The sequence below is a fragment of the Plectrocnemia conspersa genome, unplaced genomic scaffold, assembly GCF_051122295.1.
Source record: "Plectrocnemia conspersa isolate PC_06_02 unplaced genomic scaffold, ASM5112229v1 ptg000001l, whole genome shotgun sequence".
NCBI classification, from domain to species: domain Eukaryota; kingdom Metazoa; phylum Arthropoda; class Insecta; order Trichoptera; family Polycentropodidae; genus Plectrocnemia; species Plectrocnemia conspersa.
The window spans coordinates 12,509,656-12,529,318 of NW_028277165.1; the positions used below are offsets into that span (position 1 = coordinate 12,509,656).

The following is a 19,663-nucleotide window of genomic DNA, read 5'->3' on the forward strand; positions in this document are numbered from 1 at the left end:
TGCAAGTGTTTTGTATGTGTGTGTCAGAGCAGTCTTTCTTTTTTCCTTCTCTTTCCCCCGTCTAGCCCTCTCGCTCCCTTTTTGCTATAGTGACTCACACACACACACATACACTCCAATACCTAACCACAGACGCCCGCTTCTGAGTGTGTATGTAATATAAAATTATACACATACTTATTCTATAGCACTCTAGCGGTCGTAGTTAGAAACACTGACGATTTACCTTGCCAGCATTGCGTAATCATTCCATATGCACATTTAACGAAGTGGCAGCTTAGCCAATTCCCAGACAGGGTGACCATACATCCAGATTTTCCCGGAACGTTCCGGTGTCTTGAAAACAAATCACTTTCAACTATAGCTAAACGGCGAAGAAACCTTTGGATATTATTGTTTAAAACTTAAAAGTATTATCACAGATAAAATAAATAATAAAATCGATCTACCCGTTATTTATGTTATTAAAATTTAAAAATGGAAATAAATTCAAAGCGCCACAAAGAAACAGCTACACGTTCGATGTTTTTTCTTTCCTACAAACAGCTATATAACCTCTATGTTCATTCTAAAAATAGTACATACCTTCTCTTTCTAACATTTCCAACGTCTCCTTTTAGAAGCCTATCATATTATTATTTATTATTTTTGTAATATGAATATATTGATACACTTTTTTGATGCCATATAACGAATGGTTATGCATCCCTGATCTGAAACATCTGTGGAGGCCCTTTTCATACTTTCCCCCTTCCGAATTAATCGCATACATACACTAGTTTTTGTATACGCATTTATTGTGTAAGTGCGCCTGTAGTTGTAACGTACTTACAACCCCTAACGGCGTTTTCTATAACTAATAAATATAATACAATTTTAATAAATCATATTTTAATTAAACTCCCCTTTGCCATAATGGGCAAATCAATAAGAAACGCGTATATAAATAATTGGCATTGATTGCTAATTTTGATAAACGTGTTTCGTTTGTGATTGAATTAGAAGTACGCTTACTCGAAAAGGTTACAGATCGCTGCACTTTGGTGCAGAGAGAAGGGCGGTGAACGCGAAGCGACGAATTTTCAAGGTCAAATCATACTACCTAATCAATTTTTTAAATAATTTTCATCATAATATTCAACATTTAAACAATAGAATTAGTCATACATTTTTATATTAGCTGGATTTGTATTAACCGATGAAACATATATTTGGGAGCAAAAAATCAATTAAATCGGAAATGTATATACCTACACCTGGATATTTTTTGATATACTGACACGCACACACACGTATAAATAATACTATATATTAATAAAGTAAGTAGACAAGCCCCAGAAAATATTTATTAAGCATCATGTTATTTTTTTGAATATATTCACAATAGATGTATTAAATTTGGTGAGCTTATGAACAAGTTTATTGAGTTGAAGTTCGCAGGGCTTTCTTTATTTTTTGGCACCCTAATCTTCGGTAAAATTGTTTGACATAATACATAAGGTTCATCAGTGACAACAGATAGCTGCCCCATTTTGTTTATTAAATTTCAGAAGCATATTCTCCTTGTACAAAGAAGAAACGACTCACTGGACCCACTTTAAAGTACAACGGCTTAGTAAACATTTTCATATCGAACGGACCTGGTAGATTGCCAACCGAGTAAAAAATCGTTTCCATTCTTACTAACTTTGTATCTTTACTTTCCGAATATCCCTTATATGTACTTATGTAATATAATATGGTTTGCGATTTCGATGGAATACAACACGCTACTTTTAGGTTTTATTGTGTGAGACTTGATATTTGTTATTAACTGGGCCGACGCCGTTAGAAAATCTGCATCGGCCCTTGTAAGATACGTCCTAAAAACATCGACAAAATATATGAAATTGATGGAGAGAAAATGTGCGATACACAAGCCCTCCTATCTCTCAACGCCATGTACCGTGTTGAACTCCGTCAAAAACAAATTTACTTATAATCTAACATATATATTTACAATTATTTAGTGCGTAAATTATATATTTGCCATTAAGGATTATAAATACACGTACCTACATCAAATTTAAGCAGTTTAGGCAAAATAAACATTTAGGGCTTTTTGTATGTGGAAATGAAAATAAAATTAATTAATTTTTGTGTATATACTTTAGCATTTTGATATTTTTTTTTGTTTATCATATTATAATAATAAAATACATTTATTATATTTAGATGGTTATCATTTAATACTATGTAAATTCTAAAACCATTATACCCAATACACATGGAAAATATGCATTTATAATTTCTAATAGCTCGATCATTAATATATCTATAGTTAGTAGATAAATTCATTAAAGTTTAATTTATCTAGACTAGACATAACTAAAATGGCTATTATCTTATCAGGCTTATTATAAGATTAAAAGTAGCAATATTTAACCTTAAAGGAAAGAACGTGTTTTATAATCAAAAACATTTTATGCAGTAGGTAAAATTATTTACAAGTTAAAAAACATATGGAAGTTACATTTTACGATATTTCATATCTAAAAGATAAAAGTAAAATCAGTATGTAATATCTAATGTTAAATTGTTAGTAAATGAATTTAAATAATTACTTATTTTACTTACTAATTTCACATGCATTTTTTAATTAGGTAAAATTCATGGTTATTTACATTTTTAATATATTGTATGATACTTATTAACATAGTGATTAGTTTTGAACTAGGTTATAACAATAATTGGATATATAGTAAAAAAAGTTATTTAGTATTCCTAATATTTAATATAATGCGAAAATATATGCTTTATTGAGTTTGGGTTTCATTTCATATTTTTTTACCACAACGATTAAATGCTCTGATTTATATATTGAATTCATTAGTAAATTTAAATCTGGTTTTTGATTTAAAATTGATTTTTTTCAAGTAATATACCAAATAATAATACCACACACGAATTGTATTACTAATAAAAGTAACTAAAAAAAACATACATGCTCGAGAAAAACCGTACTGTGATAATTTTATAATCAGCGCATAATTTTACATATATTATAAGTTATTGAATCTGTGTGGCAAAAAATATGTAATCAAGTTTAATGTCAGAGAAATAATGCATACGACTACATAATACATATATAATAAAACGAACATGACAGTAAATGCGTTTATGTACATACATATATATGTATGTATGTATTAGCAAAAAACAAACTACGGCAATAGATAAATCACTATAATAATAAATAATATAGTACAAATATTTTTTGTACAATAATAATAATAATGTTAATTTTTTAATAAAAAAAATATAATATAAATATGTTTAATATTATTTCTTTTAGATGAGAAAAAAAGATTACTTCAAAAATTCATGTTAAAATTTGTTGTAGAAGCTATATGGTTAATTTTATTTTTTAAAGATGACTTTTTTATTTAATGCACAATATCGATTACAATAAAAAAATAAAGCTTATGACTTGGAATGGAATTACATATGTGAAAAACTTTATTATTACGTAATTTTAAATTGAACTATACATAAAATTATTTCTTTGCTAAAAATATTTTTTGAAATACCATACTTTGCCCTTTCAACACCCATAGGAATTGAAATTCATAATTTGTCTTGAAAAATGTATTCTGTTGATTAAATTTAGCTTTTATCGGGAAATACCTTAATCGGTTGATTTAGGAGAAAGCCATTTTATGACGAAGAACGACATTTTACTTATATTGTTTGAAATAAATATACAAACAACAATTGTAATGAAAAAGAAAACAAGTTTAAGAGTTTCAGAGATAACAAAAATATTGATAGCCAGTAAAATTTTTTATGTTATATTTACATATACATACTAACATCACAGAAGCCCTTTAGTGTCGGAAAGTAACATACTGTGTCATTTTCTAGATCCCGTTCGCCATCAGTTTATTCCTACGATCTCGATGGGAGAATTTTGGCCAGAGAAACTTTAATTTACGATCTAGGAATCACTTTTGAGAGCAAAAGGAGCTTCTCTCTACACATAAACGATATCTGCGATATTCCAAGATGCAAGTAACGCGTTTTACTGTGACAAGCGTCCTATATAACACTACATTTCGCAGCATCCTTGAATCCGGTCCTTACTTTGGAAGCCCGAATAACCAAATACTCCCTTTCAATAAACTCCGTAAATATAATATGTAAAATTTTCACATAATGTGGTTAAAATAAAGTTAATTTTTATATTAACATATTTTTATAAGTTTTCCACTGTGACTATTGCTTGGTAGACGATGTTGTGTCACACGGTCCCTAACGGTAACAGCAGTGTTCCAAACCGAAGGGGGAAATAATTTCTTTTCTACTAACCTTGTATCTTTACTATTTATTCATCCTATATATAGTTCTCGAAAAACCCGATGTTATACTCATACTGTGCTTATCTATCTCAAAAGTTTGTCGACCGCTGATAGAATTATAATTGAAAATATAATAAATAAATTTATATTAATTACATATATTATCCTAAAATTCTACTTTTTAACTTTATAAAGTTATCTTTTCTAAAAGTATATTTAATAAAACAACTCTTCTTAAAATTATTCCAGCTCGAGACATTTGCTAACGGAAAATCTCTAGAACCTACCATAATCGATAATACGGCAGTAGTGCAACAACAGAGGAGGCGCTATATCTTTACAAAAAAATATTTTTAATTCATTCAATCTGAATTATATGTTGAGAGATATTAAATATACATATGAATCAATATACTACCACTAAATAAAGGTAATTTTAACCCTAAATAAATAAAACCATTATTGGCATTTACAAAATATAATTAGTACGCAAGTTATACATTTAGGTAGAAACGTACGGTATTGAATAAGAGAATTGAATATATTGCCATAAGATGGCAGCAGTATCCAGGAGTCATGTGACGCACGGCAATCGATGTGCGCAAGCGCAAAACGTAGAAGCAGCTGTTGCAAGGTGGCGGCGCCTCTCAATGAATGTAACGTTTCGATTTTTAGATCAGCAAATACATTGGGTGCAAAAGTATCAAAGATTGTGAGCACTGATAGTACTGCTGATGTTCTCTGGAATTGTCAAGACGTGCTGCCATTGTAGAATAACGGCTAGGACTCCTCTCAAAAAGCGTGTTACTGTATTTTCATTTCATTAGGAGCAATCGGACATTAGCAAAATTCAAGTGGAAAATTCTCGATCATCCCTCATGTGTCTCCTGCCTTGCTCTTAACGATTTCCACTTGATCGGCTCCCTTAAACAATATCTAACGGGGGAGCGCTATTTCGATAATGACAAAAGAGAAAGTCATTTTTTCGTTATAAGTATATTTTTATTATTTTTGGTTAGCTCTCTTTTTTCACGTTGGTACCACTGTCTGTGATGTCATATTTAAAACATAATTTGTATTTGACAGAGTAGTATTGACGACGCATTATGTAATTTTAGAAATTTCTTTATTTTGAAAAATTCAGTATAATATAAGTAATATTATATATATATAGTCACTTCAAAAACACCCTATCCTGTTGGTGTTATCTTTTTAGAGAAAATAAATCTGCGATTATTTCGAAAGAGCAACTTGTGTTATATTTACATACATATTTATATACATATATGTATATTTGAAGATGATTCTTCAGAAAGAGTAGTCAAACACATCGTGAAAATTTGTATTTTATAGCTTTGCGACTATTTGTTACGACACTAATATACACAACAAACTCATTATAAATATTAATAAAAACACATTCATATAATTTTAAATACTTTATAATGCAGCACAACAGATAAATGGTGTAAGTAAATAACTAATACCTAAAAAACTTGGGCTCAATTTTCATATTAACCCTAATGATTTTTTTCTATCGTGTCTAGAAGAACGGAATTAATGATTATTATGTAATTTTAATTCCGATCGATTATTGCAGATTAGGTTTTCCTGGATTTTTCTAATTTCGCGCATGAATTATAAAAATAAAATCGAGATAGGTTGTGCATAGTGACATATATTAATTGTTAGCTGTAATTTATTTTCATTTTAAGTTATGCGCGTCCGGAAGCGGAAGCGGCTTAGAACAATTATATATAAGATAATATCTAAAATAGTTGCCACTGATTTTTTGACTTTGCTTTTTGTCTGGCGTCTCACTACTTGTTCATTAGTAGTTTCTTGTGTTTACCCCATTGTAACGTACTGGGGTATCTGTCATGTGTTACTACAATATAAATAAATTACTTATGTATAAACCATTTGCATGAATTAATCCGAAAAAAAACGATCAGAATTATTGTCAAATAACTCTTGTATTTTACACCACATTAACGATTAATAATAATCACCGTAATGCCACAGTCTCCGCCTTGTTAATATACTTATTTCTGTTTCCGCAGATAAAGAGAACACTAAATAGTAAAGGTAAAATCGATTAAAGACGATTATTTGGGGACTACTTACGAAAAAATTCAAGAAATATAATGGGGACTGCTTACGAAAAAAATCAAAGTCAATACTGCACAATAAATTAATACATTTTGATATAAATAAAAATCGTGGTTATTTTTCATCACACCTCATATATAAAAATTACAACATATTAGTTTTGTTGTGACATAAATAACACTTAAAATATGAATTTAAGGTGCTTAGCACAAAGAATACGCTCAAAATTTAAACTTATAATTTAGTTTAGAATCGATTTCTTAGAACTTTTGAAAACTCCTTAGGAAACTTTTTACATCTAGTTTGCAAAAGGTTGTCGTCTCTCCAAATCTACGAGGATTATAACTTCCATCATTGATTTTATAACCTCATTAAAGTGTAAAGGTTTATAAAAAAGGGCCTCTCATAAACATATTTTTTTATTTTCGTAAATAATAATTCGTCAGCCCAGACAGTACGCAATATTTTAAAGGGCGTTGCCAGACTAGGGTAACATAATACGATATTCGAGGGTTTTATTCTGCACCCTGTACAACTTCAAGTTTTTGAGCAGAAACTACAATGAAAATCGATTATGGTGCCATAATCTATTTCACCCCCATGCTATCAAAAACTAGATAATTTTTTTTTTTTAAATAATATATATCTATGTATTTATGTGCTACGTACATACATACATGTAATATATGAAAACCGCATTACTTGTCGAGCATCTCCTTATTTTTAAACCTTTTACTTTATAAAATTGTATTCCTTTCTATATGTTTTAATAAAATACCATTATTTTATTAAAACATTTGTAGGTAGGAATAAAAAATATACCTAAATAGGATTAAATTATTTTCAAATTCAAATATTCAAATCAAATTATTTTAATGAGGAATTAAAGAGGGTCAATATACAATTTATTAGGACCAAATGAACCCTTTTATGTCCAAAAATTACAACGTTGCCGACGAGAGGTTCTAAACGTGGAAGGAAAATTCGTTTTGATAGACATAGCTCAGTTTGGCTACATCGCGCACATAACACACATTAAAATTAAACTGTATATGTATATTTATACACATATACCTACAGGCAGTGATGTTCAACCAGCGACGCCTATTACGCAGTGCAACTGTGATTATTGTTTATTAAATGCGAATAAATCAGTATGGAAAAAATGCATTTTTTGGCTCACACCCATATCCGATACACACAATCATAGATACAAGATTACGAGTGTGTGTGTGTGCTGCATGATCTAATGCAGCACACCACGCAGATATATGTTGCAACGTCACAATTTGTTCGCAGTGGTTAAACTTTTTTCCACTAGGGGGCATAGGAATCGCTCAACACGTGTTCCGTTCGAATTGATTTAGTGACGTCATAATATTTTTTTATTATAATAAAAAAATGTTGCCATTCTGCAGTGATATTACGCGGGAAATTTAAATTTGCAATCTCCGAAATTGTTGCTTGTCCCTAATTGAACGATATTTTAATTTTTTTGTTAATTATACATATTAAATATCGCAATATAATATAGATACTCTGCCTTCGACTCGAACTCCGACTTCTCAGTGTAGGCAGGGGCACTCTTAGAAGGTTGGCTGCCCGCGTGCAAATATATTTATTTATTTATTGTGAATCTTCCGTTGCGTGATAGGATTTAGCCCAAATACGTTACAACGTGGTAAGGAATACCTTGACATTCGACCGAACTTGTCGTGATTTTTTGCGGCCTTCCCTCTTCAGGGAGTATTCATAGAAATAATTGGATCTCTATTTTGATTTTCATCCCATACACACATGATTTGTCACCTTCTGTGATGCGTTGGAGTGATTCTATGCCATCAGCGACTTCGTTCGACAAATGCTGAGCAGTTTCTTTACGATACTGGTTTTGTTGAGAATTAAACAGTTGGCTGCTACTCGTTTCGTGTCTATAATGTCAGTTAATAATGCTTTGCAGAAACCTTACGAGATACTGACTCAATTTATTTATTCAAAATCTACCGGAGCAACAAGACACGTATTACATCGGAGTAAACACAAGCAACAACTACTAAGTAAGTAATGAAACACCAGACTGAAATCAAAGTCTGTAAATCAATGATAATATATTCAATAATTATTAACTACTATTACAGCTTATAATCAACATACACGATCTAGATCTATTTTATTTTTAATTATTCATCACTTCGTTATTATTCACATTCGTGAAATTTTGAAAATCTGATGATAAATCGTAATTATATTTATTTCCCTAGTTCCGATCTCCCAGACACAATAGAAGTTGAAAAACACTAGGGTACGTATGAGATTCGAACCCAGGTCTTTCAGGCATTAGTCACCGACTTCTGCCGCGGTTCTATCGTGCTGATACATATATATTCTTTAATACAAAATTAGAAGTTAAAAAACTGTGCATTTGATTTGGAGTCTCTTAATTGTGGCGCCTGCTTTTATTCGGCACCCGAGTAGTTCAGAGCTTTCGATAGTTTAAACCAGGCTTGGCAAACTCGATCACTGGCATGGGCTAAAAATATAAGATATAATTTTATGTGGGCCGAAAAAAATAAAAAGGTCACCTATGAGGTGTAACTATTTTTTAGCTCTTACCATCATCCGTAAACGAGAAATTTTCGATGTGACCTTTTTTGCCCGGGGCGTTGATGGGAATAACTTGAGGTCGCAAGTTTGACAGGTTTGGTTTAAACAAACTGTAATAACGAAAGGCTTTCCATTTCTTCTTCGTCATAAGCTCACGACACCAAGTTTGTGATAAATTTCAGCACCAGTTTTTTTTACCTAAAAGAAACTAATTACTAAACGAACCTCTTACTTAGCGAGATTATGAATTGTATAAATGTATTTCGACGAAGGGCCCTGGTAAACCGAAGAAAATCCGTTTATATTTCAACTAATCTTGTATCTTTACTTTCAGAATAACCTTCGTATTGCAATTCTGAAATTGAGGTGAAAAATAACATATCTATCAAATAAGTGAAAAAATATCAATCTATATAGATGTTATTACTGTATAATTCTCGCAAACATCTGATAGAAAACCTAACTTTCCGATAGAAATTAGACTTCGTATCTATAGAATGTCTAAAATATAATGCCAAAAATAGGATGTGTAAGACAGAATGCTAAAAACTAGAACGCCTATAGTGAAATGTTTGATGGTCTCAAAGATCGATAAATAAATGTACGCCAATATTATAACGAGCGGTCGATCGTAACTCTATGCCTAGATAACTACAATCGTACAATAGCCTTTTAGTAGTATGGTTATATTATGTTATATGTTATATACTAAATGGTTGATAAAAATCATATAAAAATTATATGATATTATATATCCTAAACGGTTGATAAAAATCTTTTACAAATAATTTTATGAAATATATACGATCAATTGTATTAAATAATGAGAAATATATCATACTTAGGCTGCATACTGGACAAGTGCAAATTTTCTATAATGTTAAGATGCGCACAATTTCATAGACATTATATAATTTTAGTGTTAAACGTCATTTAATTTTGAATAAAGCAGGAGGGACAAAGTACTAAAAAATGTTGAGATAACTAGATGCAATTCTTTCCACTGGTTATACATTGATTGTATTAAAAAAATCAACTTATTTTATTAACTAACTTTATTGCAGAGCGACTAAATCGCGTCATCTTCTTTAAGAAAAATAGTATTTTTGAATAATCTCGCTGCACGGCCAAATAGCTGGCGAAACAAACATGTTACGATATAATCGACTTCAAAGTTCAAACCAGTTAGATTTTCTAAGTAAAATAAATAGTCTAACTCTAACCTGTCGAAACCCGTCTAAAGACTATCTGCATAGAGGCAATGATTTGGTCACAGTTGGGTTACTTAGTGGTTGAGAAGTTGCTTGTTGAATTCGCCCATAACAGTCTTAGTTTTGCTATTTTTTTTATATATATTCAGCATAGTGCATTGGAATGCAAGATTTTTATTTTATTTTATTCTCGAATTCATTATGGAATTGACTTTTTACTACGCTACTCTTTTTGAAGAATATTAGTATGAAATAAAACAAATAGCATAGTTGAATTCATCATTAATATTCTAAACGCTTCATATATAAGTTTCGATGTAGAAATCCATAGCGAAAATATTTTAAAAATAAAAATTCAAAATAATCTTATTTAGTCAAACGATTTACATGACCCTGAAGAAGTCGGTTAAGATAACTTTTGATTAAAAAAACTCGAAATCTTGGCTCACTTTTAGTAGGTAGTTAATTTGCCTTATAATTTATATCGAGTTTGACGACCACTGATGATACATATTTGTAAGACTATGACATAAGCATTTGTGTAATTAAAATTATTTGGTATAAATTAAATCGTTTCTTTTAACACAACATGTGTTAAACAATTGTCCCGAATTGAAATTAGAGAAATCTGGTCACCTTAATTTAAAAGCACCGGAAGAATACTATTATGTCAGAAAATACTTTATACTTTAATAAATTTTCTATTGTATGTTTTGTTTTCAGAAGACGCCTTTCAATATTTCCTCAGAATCTTCAAACGATATTAACACTTATCATTTTTACGATTCACATTCTCATAGTGTTTCTTAACTTTTTTGAATACATATCGAACTAAGAAAGATCATTTGAATAACACATACAGATAACACTTATTAAATTAAAATTATACTATAATAATACAAACTACGTTAGATCTTATTATTGAATACGTTTTAAAAGTTTATAAAATCTTGGTATTGTATTACATGTCGTCTTGAGTAATTGTTGAAAATCTGGCTCACATGCATATACTAATACATATGTATGTATATATGTTGTAAAGGGCAGTAGTACTTTCAGTACTAGATTTACTATATTGGGTTTTCGATATATTTTAACCATAATTATAACTGACATATCAATAAATATCACGTTACTGCGTATTATACGCATCAACCCTTAGTCAATTTATTTTATATAAAAACGGCGTACCAATGTCGATATTAATTTATTGTTGAATCGTTTTTTTTTTTAATATTTCGCAAACCATTCAATATGGCAGTCATTCCACAAAATAGATCAAAAGCTTGTATCTTGGCGCGAAACGTTAAGATTCAAATCCGACCGGGCTTCCTTTCTAGATTTGGCCAAAACGCTAGCGAAACCGTTCATCACAAACGTGCGCGTGCGCAGTGCTAAAACATTTAGACGAATGAAAAAAAAAGTAAAAATAAACAACAATTTGAGCGATAAAGCTTTATAAATATGGCTAAAAAGCGGGACGAAGGTCACAGGCGCCCAACCGTCGGCCCCCGAGCGCCGAAAGGGGGGTAAAAGTAAGCGGAAGCGCGAAAATATTCAAATTTTCCACCGCTATGAAGCGTTCGAGGTGACGTTGAACGGACGCGCGCCGGCTTTTCGCCTCGAGGATCATCACGCCCGTTTCGCGCGGACCCGCTCGTCGCCGGTCCGTCCGCGCAAAGTCGCCTCAGACGACTCGAGCGTTCGGAACGTCCCGCGAAGGCCACGTCGGCCGGCGAGCTACGTCACCGAAAGCTCTATCGATCTTCGAAAGAAGTTATCATGACGAGAGCATAGGCCTCCGGTCGTCAGGTGAGGATCAGCCCCCGAGACTCCGGCGCCCCGCGTCCCTCCCCCGCCCCTCGCCCTTCGCCCCGCGCGACGTCGCGCAAAGTCGGCGGGAACGACGGCGCGTCCGTGCGAGGCTACGTCGGCGGCGACGACGGGCACTTCGCGCCGGGGGGGCCCACGGCTCGGATCGTTCCGCGCCGCGCGCTCTCCGCGCCCCCGCAATCGCTGGTGCTTCGCCCCTCGACTTGAGATTTGGAACGCCGAGACGGTGAGCTTGCGCCCCCCGACCTCGGGGACTCCGCCCCGCGTCGATCGGCGTCGCGCTGCATGCGCCCCTCTGGCGCCTACGCCCCCGTTGCCCGAATCGGAGTGGGGACTCGGGGGCTCGGCCTCCGCTGCGCCCCCGTCGGTCTTGTTCCGCCGCAGGTGACCCCCCTCCCCTCCCCCGCCGCCCTCGCCCTCCGCTCCTCGGACGCCATCTTGAAAAAAACGCGGGCGGGGCGGGGCGAGGGGCGCCGACCGGCATCGCGTCGCTCCCGATCCAATCCGCCTTTCCCGAATTCGCTCTTCAATTTTCGAGGAGGCGGATCTCGCCTTTCGCTTAACCTCGTTCACAGTGACCAGCTCCAATTCTGGCAATTTTACATTTCGGCGCGAGTTTATCGCTTCAGGTTATATACTAAAGTCTAAATCCGAACCACTTTTCCTCCATCACTACAATTCGTCTCTTGGCATTCACTGCTCTTCTCGACTGCCGACTCGCATCGGCTTGTCACCGTTTGTGTGTGTATATGTCTCATCTCTCAGCACCTTGTGAATCTCACCACCTTTCATATTTAATTTTCAGTCTCAGATTTAAATATAATATACTTATTCCTTAAGTAGATCTCACCGACCCATACAGGCAAAAAACTCAGCTGCCGGCTTGCTCGATACGCCTCAACCTCAATCAGCTGACATGTGAGCAATCACAAAGCGTAGACATGACTCACGTCTCACCACCTTCTTCGAGTTGTATGCTTACGAGAGTTTCAGAATTCTGTTAAATGCAGCATATATAAAAAATAGTAAATCTTATATATTGTTCAATTTCTTAGCATTACAGTTCAAAGTAGACTTATCAATTCATACATCTCTTCGCCTTACTTTGTATTCAATACTCTTTTCAAGAATATAGTTCTAAATTTCGACACGCATTTCATGTTATATCCAAACTTTTGGCATGTCAAAGCTCAGATGACCTGTTACATGTCTCATGTCCAAACACCTTTAAGTCGTCAACCTGCGGAATAATCAGAATTCTAATATTGCTTCTTCTATCAGCCTCATTTCTTTATATTTGTTAATTATTAAGAATTTATACACAAAATAGTCTCAATGTTCTCTAAGCTAACCTGTTGTCATAAACCATCTAAAGTTGCTGAAAGTTGTGCTGTCATTTATAAAATGAATGATATACTTATTAGGACTTATTTTCCCCCTCAAATATGTCTTAAAATGACACCTTATTTATTTTCAGTATGACAAAGCCATAAATTAATGATTAAATTTATTTATAAATATTTTTTTTAAATAAAAATTTTCGTTTTAAATCACAGATTTAAAACTTGATAGAATAATTTTCAGAAATCAACACTATTTCCATCAAGTTCATATCATATTTTTTCTTCCAACTTAGCGTTTAAACTTTTTCTGGCCAAATTCAGGCGGGAATGAGGGCATTCGACCCGTCGATCAAGTGCTAACAGTGATCACTCAATATGAAATATCATGTTTCTTATATTTTAAAATAAAATAGTAAACCTCACTGATTTTTTTTTTATTTATTTTCCAGTCAATTTCTTCGTGTCTCAGCTAGCAGCGATCGCTCGTTATGAACGGTACGCTGGAAGAGAGCGCGGACGCTTCGTCCGATGCGACTAACCCGACCGAAAACGGTCAACCCGAAGAAGAGCAGATGGAAGTCGACCCCAGCGAAGAAGAGCTCGCCGTGGCGATGACTCTCGCCGAGACTGCAGCCAAGGCGAAGAGTTCCTTTCAAGCCGCCAACGAGCGGAAAAGTGGACTCGACCCGCTAGCCGAGTCCAGCGGCGACAGCTATCAAAACATGCGGTTAAACAACGGCGACAAGGCTAATGCAGTTCATAGTACTACCACCTTAGGCGAAACAGAAAACAGCAACGACAGCAGAAGTTCAGTCAGCAATTTAACGGCTGACAATAGAAGGCAGAACGCCAATAATTGCATCAACAGCAACGACTCCATCAACTCTGACTCCATAGACAGCTCGCACATAAAAAATAAAAACGAATCGATCAGTGAGGACGAGAGTGACGTCGAAGAAGTCGTTCATGAAATTAGGTCAGATTCGGAGAACGAGCCAGAAAAGCCGGTTACGGTCAATGATGAGGTTTGTAAACCGAGTTCAATTTTCTTATTTCTTACAACATCGTAACTGAATTAGTCATATAAGTTTTGTAATATAGTGAAAGCTAATGGCTAATTGTCCTTATCTAAATATGATAGACAAGTACATGCTTGCATATGTTGCAATGTTTATGCTGTGTATTAAATAAATATTTTTATATTTGTGTTTAATAAAACTAATCTCAAAATGTACTTTAGGACTCAGACGAGGAAATGGATTCGGAAGAGGACTCTTCTGACGACGAGGCGTCGGATCAGTCAGACGTGGCGCCCGAAGACGTGAGTAGCTGTCAGGAAGAAGGTCCTGTCAGTATTCACTCGGACAGCGAACCCGAAGCTGTCGGCGACGATTCTTCCAAAGAAAGCCACAACAAAAACGACGCTAACAAATCTAACGAGGTCCTCTTAGTAGACGATGCATCTAATCAAGAATCGACCAAATCGAGTCAGAAAAATGTAAAACAACCACACAGTCCGATTATACACGAAATCGCCAGCGACAACGACGATTGCATTTTGACCGAAGATAAATCTTCCAACGACGAAGACAGTAAAAAAGACGACCCTTCGAACATCAGAAGGAGTTCGCGGATCATGGACAAAAAATCCTACAGATCTCAAAACTTCGGCTACGGTGACAACGAAGAGGAGTCTGACATCGAAGAAGTGATAACGGACCCCTTGAACCATGGCGCTAAAAATAAAAACGCTATAGTCATCCACAACACTAAAAAATTAGTCGATTTGGCTACGATCAAACAGAACGGGAAATCCAACAGTAACACTCCGAATCAAAAGAAAGAGCCTACAGTCGTAATAATCGACACGAATACGATTATGTCCGCTAGTAAATCTCAAGTTCCGATACCTACCAAAGTTCCGTTTACGAACATGCCATCACAGACTCTTTACGAAAGCATGGCCGCTAGGGGAACAACTGTCACTCCCCTGTCAACGACTAAACCGGTGTCTTCTACGACGCCTTCCGCGCCGTCCACGACCCCTGCTATTTTGCCTTCTTTGACCGACGACATGTTCGTTGTGGAAGCTCCGTCGTTCATCGTTCCTTACGTATACGAAAAACCTTCCATTAAACCGTTCAGAGAGTTCGTCGACATTTTGGGAAAAGAACTCGACGAACAGATCAAGAAAGAAGAACAAGACCGTTTAGATAAAGAAAAGGAATACAGGGAAAAGAGAGAAGCCGAGAGAAGAGAGATAGAAAAGCGGAGAATGGAAGCAGAAGCTCTCGCTAAAAAAGCAGAACTGTCAAAAGAGAAAGAATCACAAATGGAAGTCGACAAAGAACAAAGAAAGAACAAAAAAGGTAAATACATGTAAGGTTACTCGGGCGAGAATAAGAAGGATGTTATAAGGGCAACCGAACACCATCCTGTCTGCTGTATATATTTAGATATATAAAATATTTATGATTTTTTTAGGTCGCAATAAAAAGGACGACGACGATGCTTCGTGGGATGGCGAATCTACTTCTGATTCGGACGTTTCCGGCCTGAGCGACGACGATAGACCCAAAACTATAATAATTAAAGAAAAAGATGAAGATTCAATGGATGCCTTGAAAGATCCCATGATAACGGACTTGACGGTCGATAACAAAGACGCTCCAAAGTCCAATAGTTACTTTGATAATTCTTTAGGTAAGTTCTTCATCAACATCGGAATGAACTTGGTGCAAGAGTTCGTTCAGAGCGATCTGTTGAAACAGCAGAAGCGAAAGTTGCAGAGAGAGAACAGGTCGGGCTCGGGCAACGTGAAGGCGACCGAGTCCGCCATCAACTCACTGATGAAAAACTTGGAATTCAGCAAAGAGAACAACGCTCCATATAAGTTTCAACAGAAGAAATGCGAATTTTGCAGCTTCAAAACGGAATCTGCGCTTATGTTGGCGCATCACATGGAGACGCCGCATATGAAAAATTGCGTCTATAAGTGTAATTTCTGCCCGTTCGAAATTCGCAGTCCACACGATATACTATTTCATATGGAAGCCGAACACAATATGCGAGGTCGGTTAGAGAGGGCCCCATCATATCATCAATGTCCTAATTGTCCTTTCGAAGATAACGGTAAAGGAAAACTAGGAAGGCATTTAGTGTCATGCGCCAAGAAGTTCAAACCCGAGCATAATCTGATGCCGGCTATCGATTGGGAACCTCCTGCGAAGATACCTAAGGTAAATATATTAGATTGAACTACATTTATTAATGTTTTTAACGTTCAAGTCTAATATTTATGATTTTTTTAGGCAACGCACATACGAAACACTGCCATAGTGAACCCTTACCAGAACGTATTCCCTAAGTTGCAGGCGAACGCGATGGGTCCGATCATACCTCAAATGAACAGAGGCCGAGGACGGCCACAAATGATGCCGAGCATGAAGCCCGTTCAAGGGGCGCCACTGATTCGAGGAGGCGTCATATTCAGGCCGACTAATCCTCAACAAGTACTGCAGACTCATTACTATTTTAATTGTGCCTTTAAATGTTACTGATGGGCATGATTTTTTTTCCACAGACACAAGCAAATACTCAAATTCCCAAAGTTCTGCAACATCAACCTTCTATATCGATAACGCCCCTTCCTCGCACTTCGGGCTCGTCTACTTCCGCAAGCGCAATGGCTTCATCGCAGCATGCATTAGGCAACGTACCCGGACAGAAGAATTCCACATTTGTGATATGTGAAATATGCGACGGGTACATTAAAGACTTAGAACAATTGCGTAACCACATGCAGTGGATACACAAAGTGAAGATTCATCCCAAGATGATATACAATCGTCCACCTTTAAATTGCCAGAAATGCCAATTCAGGTTTGACTATTTCTTTAATAACGGTTAAAACAGTAGTAGCAAGTTTTTCCTTCAAAATGGGTTTAACAGTATGTTTCGAATTTTTATTTCAAACGAGTAATATTCGCTAAAATTCAAGACGACTATAATCTTTATATGTGCGTATCTTAGATACTGCATTCATTAACAATAATTTTCTCGTTTTGTTTTTAAAATTGATTACAAATATAACTTAAATCCAATATGATTGTTACCAGTGGCGGCTCGTTTATATACGCTGTGGAGCTGCAGCACCCCCAAGCAAATCGAGAAAGAGTTAACAAAATAAATATAATTCCAATGCGTATTATGCTTTACAGTGTACATTAATAAAATAATAATACCACAGCACTCCTAACTATTTTAACCATGAGCCGTCACTGATTGTTAACCTATTTTTAGTAAACTGGTGAAATTGCTTTTCTTAGTACTGTTTCACTGGATCAAGACCATTGTTTTTCGTTTGTTTTATTAACTTAAATTCAAATCTACATTGCAGTTAACACAACATTAATTATACATTTTAGGTTCTTTACGGATCAAGGTCTCGAGAGGCATTTACTCGGTTCGCACGGACTAGTTACCAGTTCGATGCAAGAAGCTTCCAACAAAGGAAAGGACTCTGGTAGATGTCCGATTTGTGGAAGAGTAAGTATATTGGTGTTTTGCATATTATTGGAGTATTATTTTATAGAATAGATATATTTTTTTTTATCTCAACAGGTTTATCAATGGAAGCTGCTGAATCATGTGGCGCGTGATCATAATATGACTTTGAAGCCGGCGCATTTGTCATACAAATGTACCGTATGCACCGCAACGTTCGGAATGTATAGACAATTTGAAAACCACGTATACTCAGCGCACAGTGTCGTCGCCAAAAGGGCCGCCGACAAAAACAAGGGAACACCGGGACCTGGTTCTGGCTCTTCTGGGTCTAAGGGCGGTTCACTATTGAAACCGTTAAATTAATTGATACGTTTGCCACAACACCTACCTAAAAATTCTGCTTCCTGACCGTACCTAATAGGTATTTGATAGAAAATAATAATTTATTTTAGTACTATTTTTTTGACGGTCCAATAATAGTCGTACATTTACAGAAATATAATTATTTGCTACCATCCCAGTATATAAATGTTAAAACTATCATCAATATTTTTAAGTAAGTTCAAACGGAGTAATAATATCTTATTCTATATTTTCACTTGAAACGTATTAAATCGATTCTTTTTTATTTTCAGATATTTTTACTCTATAAATAATAATCAGATTAATGATATAAAAATGAATGTATACGTATTCCATCGTTTATATCGTTGATATGCGAGTTCTTTGAACTTATAAGATATAATAATATATACCTCGTGGAATGTGGAATATATTGTAGGCTTGTGGTAAAATCAAAACTAGTACAATTTGTAACATAAGATCGATTCTTTCAATAGTGACGTGAAACAGTGCTGTGCATAATAATTGATAAACGTTTGTATCGGCCCAGATTCTGAAATTAATTTCATACTCTTTGTGAGCTTGGTTACAGTATTTTAAGTCGAAATTATCGTTAATTTAAAAAAACACCCTAATATATATTGCATGAGTGTGAACAATACGTCAGATTCCAGTAGAGTTCTGCGATCGCAAGAGACGTTCGGTTACGTTCCACGCAGTGAAAATAAAATAACCATATATATGTGATGTGATTAAAACCAAATTTGAGATGTTTTATAAATATATAAACTCTCATTTTTTAAAACCTGATTGCTATAAAGTTTATATAAATTGAACAATTATAATTTATAAGAAGAAATTAATTTATCATTTGACTGTGCTCGATTTAGTGAATGGAAAAAACTTTTTTCTATAAAATATTTTTAATATAAAACTCGTTTTTATTTTGTTCTGATTACCTTATTTTGAGTTAAATTGTGAAGTGTTCTTTATACTTTAGATTTATTCTCTTTTTATATGTGTACTTTTTTTCCATATAATATTGATATGACCCGTTTACATTCGCTTTTTTATATACAATATATGTTGTGTGTTTATTGATATACGAATAGTGTTTAGTTTTAATGCGTTATCCCCGAGACGTCGGAATAATTAAAAGTGAACAGATGATGCAAATTCGTTTGTATATAAATGTATATTGTAACCACTAGGTGGATATTTATATTTATTGTTACAGAGAAATTATTCAGTTTCACACGTGTATTTTTATATGTATTTACGGGTTATGTGTTTAATATTATAATTTCAAAGGATGAAACGTGTAAATATTAGGTTTTTAATTTAATTGTAATAAAACTATTGTTGAGATAAT

General features: G+C 34.6%; 1 protein-coding gene and 1 long non-coding RNA gene across 7 annotated transcripts; one reads left to right on the plus strand and one right to left on the minus strand.

Moving 5' to 3' along the window:
• Window positions 1-8,837: 8,837 nt before the first annotated feature.
• Window positions 8,838-10,350, minus strand: LOC148238884 (uncharacterized). Its single transcript, XR_015811617.1, has 2 exons — window positions 9,063-10,350; window positions 8,838-8,979 (listed from the first exon to the last, which is right to left on the minus strand). It is a non-coding gene; the product is annotated as an uncharacterized LOC148238884 (long non-coding RNA).
• Window positions 10,351-11,753: 1,403 nt separating this feature from the next.
• Window positions 11,754-19,662, plus strand: MEP-1 (zinc finger protein MEP-1). Of its 6 annotated transcripts, none has more exons than XR_015811986.1 (10): window positions 11,754-12,076; window positions 13,890-14,465; window positions 14,681-15,809; window positions 15,925-16,679; window positions 16,752-16,952; window positions 17,024-17,322; window positions 17,868-17,988; window positions 18,064-18,370; window positions 18,444-18,505; window positions 18,585-19,662. XR_015811986.1 is itself a non-coding variant. In XM_088202275.1 (8 exons), the coding sequence occupies exons 2-8, from the start codon at window positions 13,929-13,931 to the stop codon at window positions 18,310-18,312; spliced, it is 3,291 nt and encodes a 1,096-aa protein (XP_088058401.1). In that variant the 5' UTR covers window positions 11,754-12,076; window positions 13,890-13,928; the 3' UTR covers window positions 18,313-19,662. The 6 variants fall into 6 exon arrangements, 3 of the variants coding, with proteins under 3 accessions (XP_088058401.1, XP_088058410.1, XP_088058391.1); XR_015811984.1 differs by lacking the exon at window positions 11,754-12,076 and adding an exon at window positions 12,213-12,323; XR_015811987.1 differs by lacking the exon at window positions 11,754-12,076 and adding an exon at window positions 12,213-12,726 and having other exon boundaries at window positions 18,064-18,505.
• Window position 19,663: the final 1 nt, after the last annotated feature.

Coding starts and splice junctions, on each gene's coding strand:
- MEP-1 (XM_088202275.1), top strand. CDS start 13,929: ATGAACGGTACGCTGGAAGAGAGCGCGGACGCTTCGTCCGATGCGACT. Junction 16,953..17,023: donor GGCCGACTAATCCTCAACAA/GTACTGCAGACT, acceptor TTTTTTCCACAG/ACACAAGCAAATACTCAAAT. Junction 17,989..18,063: donor GATGTCCGATTTGTGGAAGA/GTAAGTATATTG, acceptor TTATCTCAACAG/GTTTATCAATGGAAGCTGCT.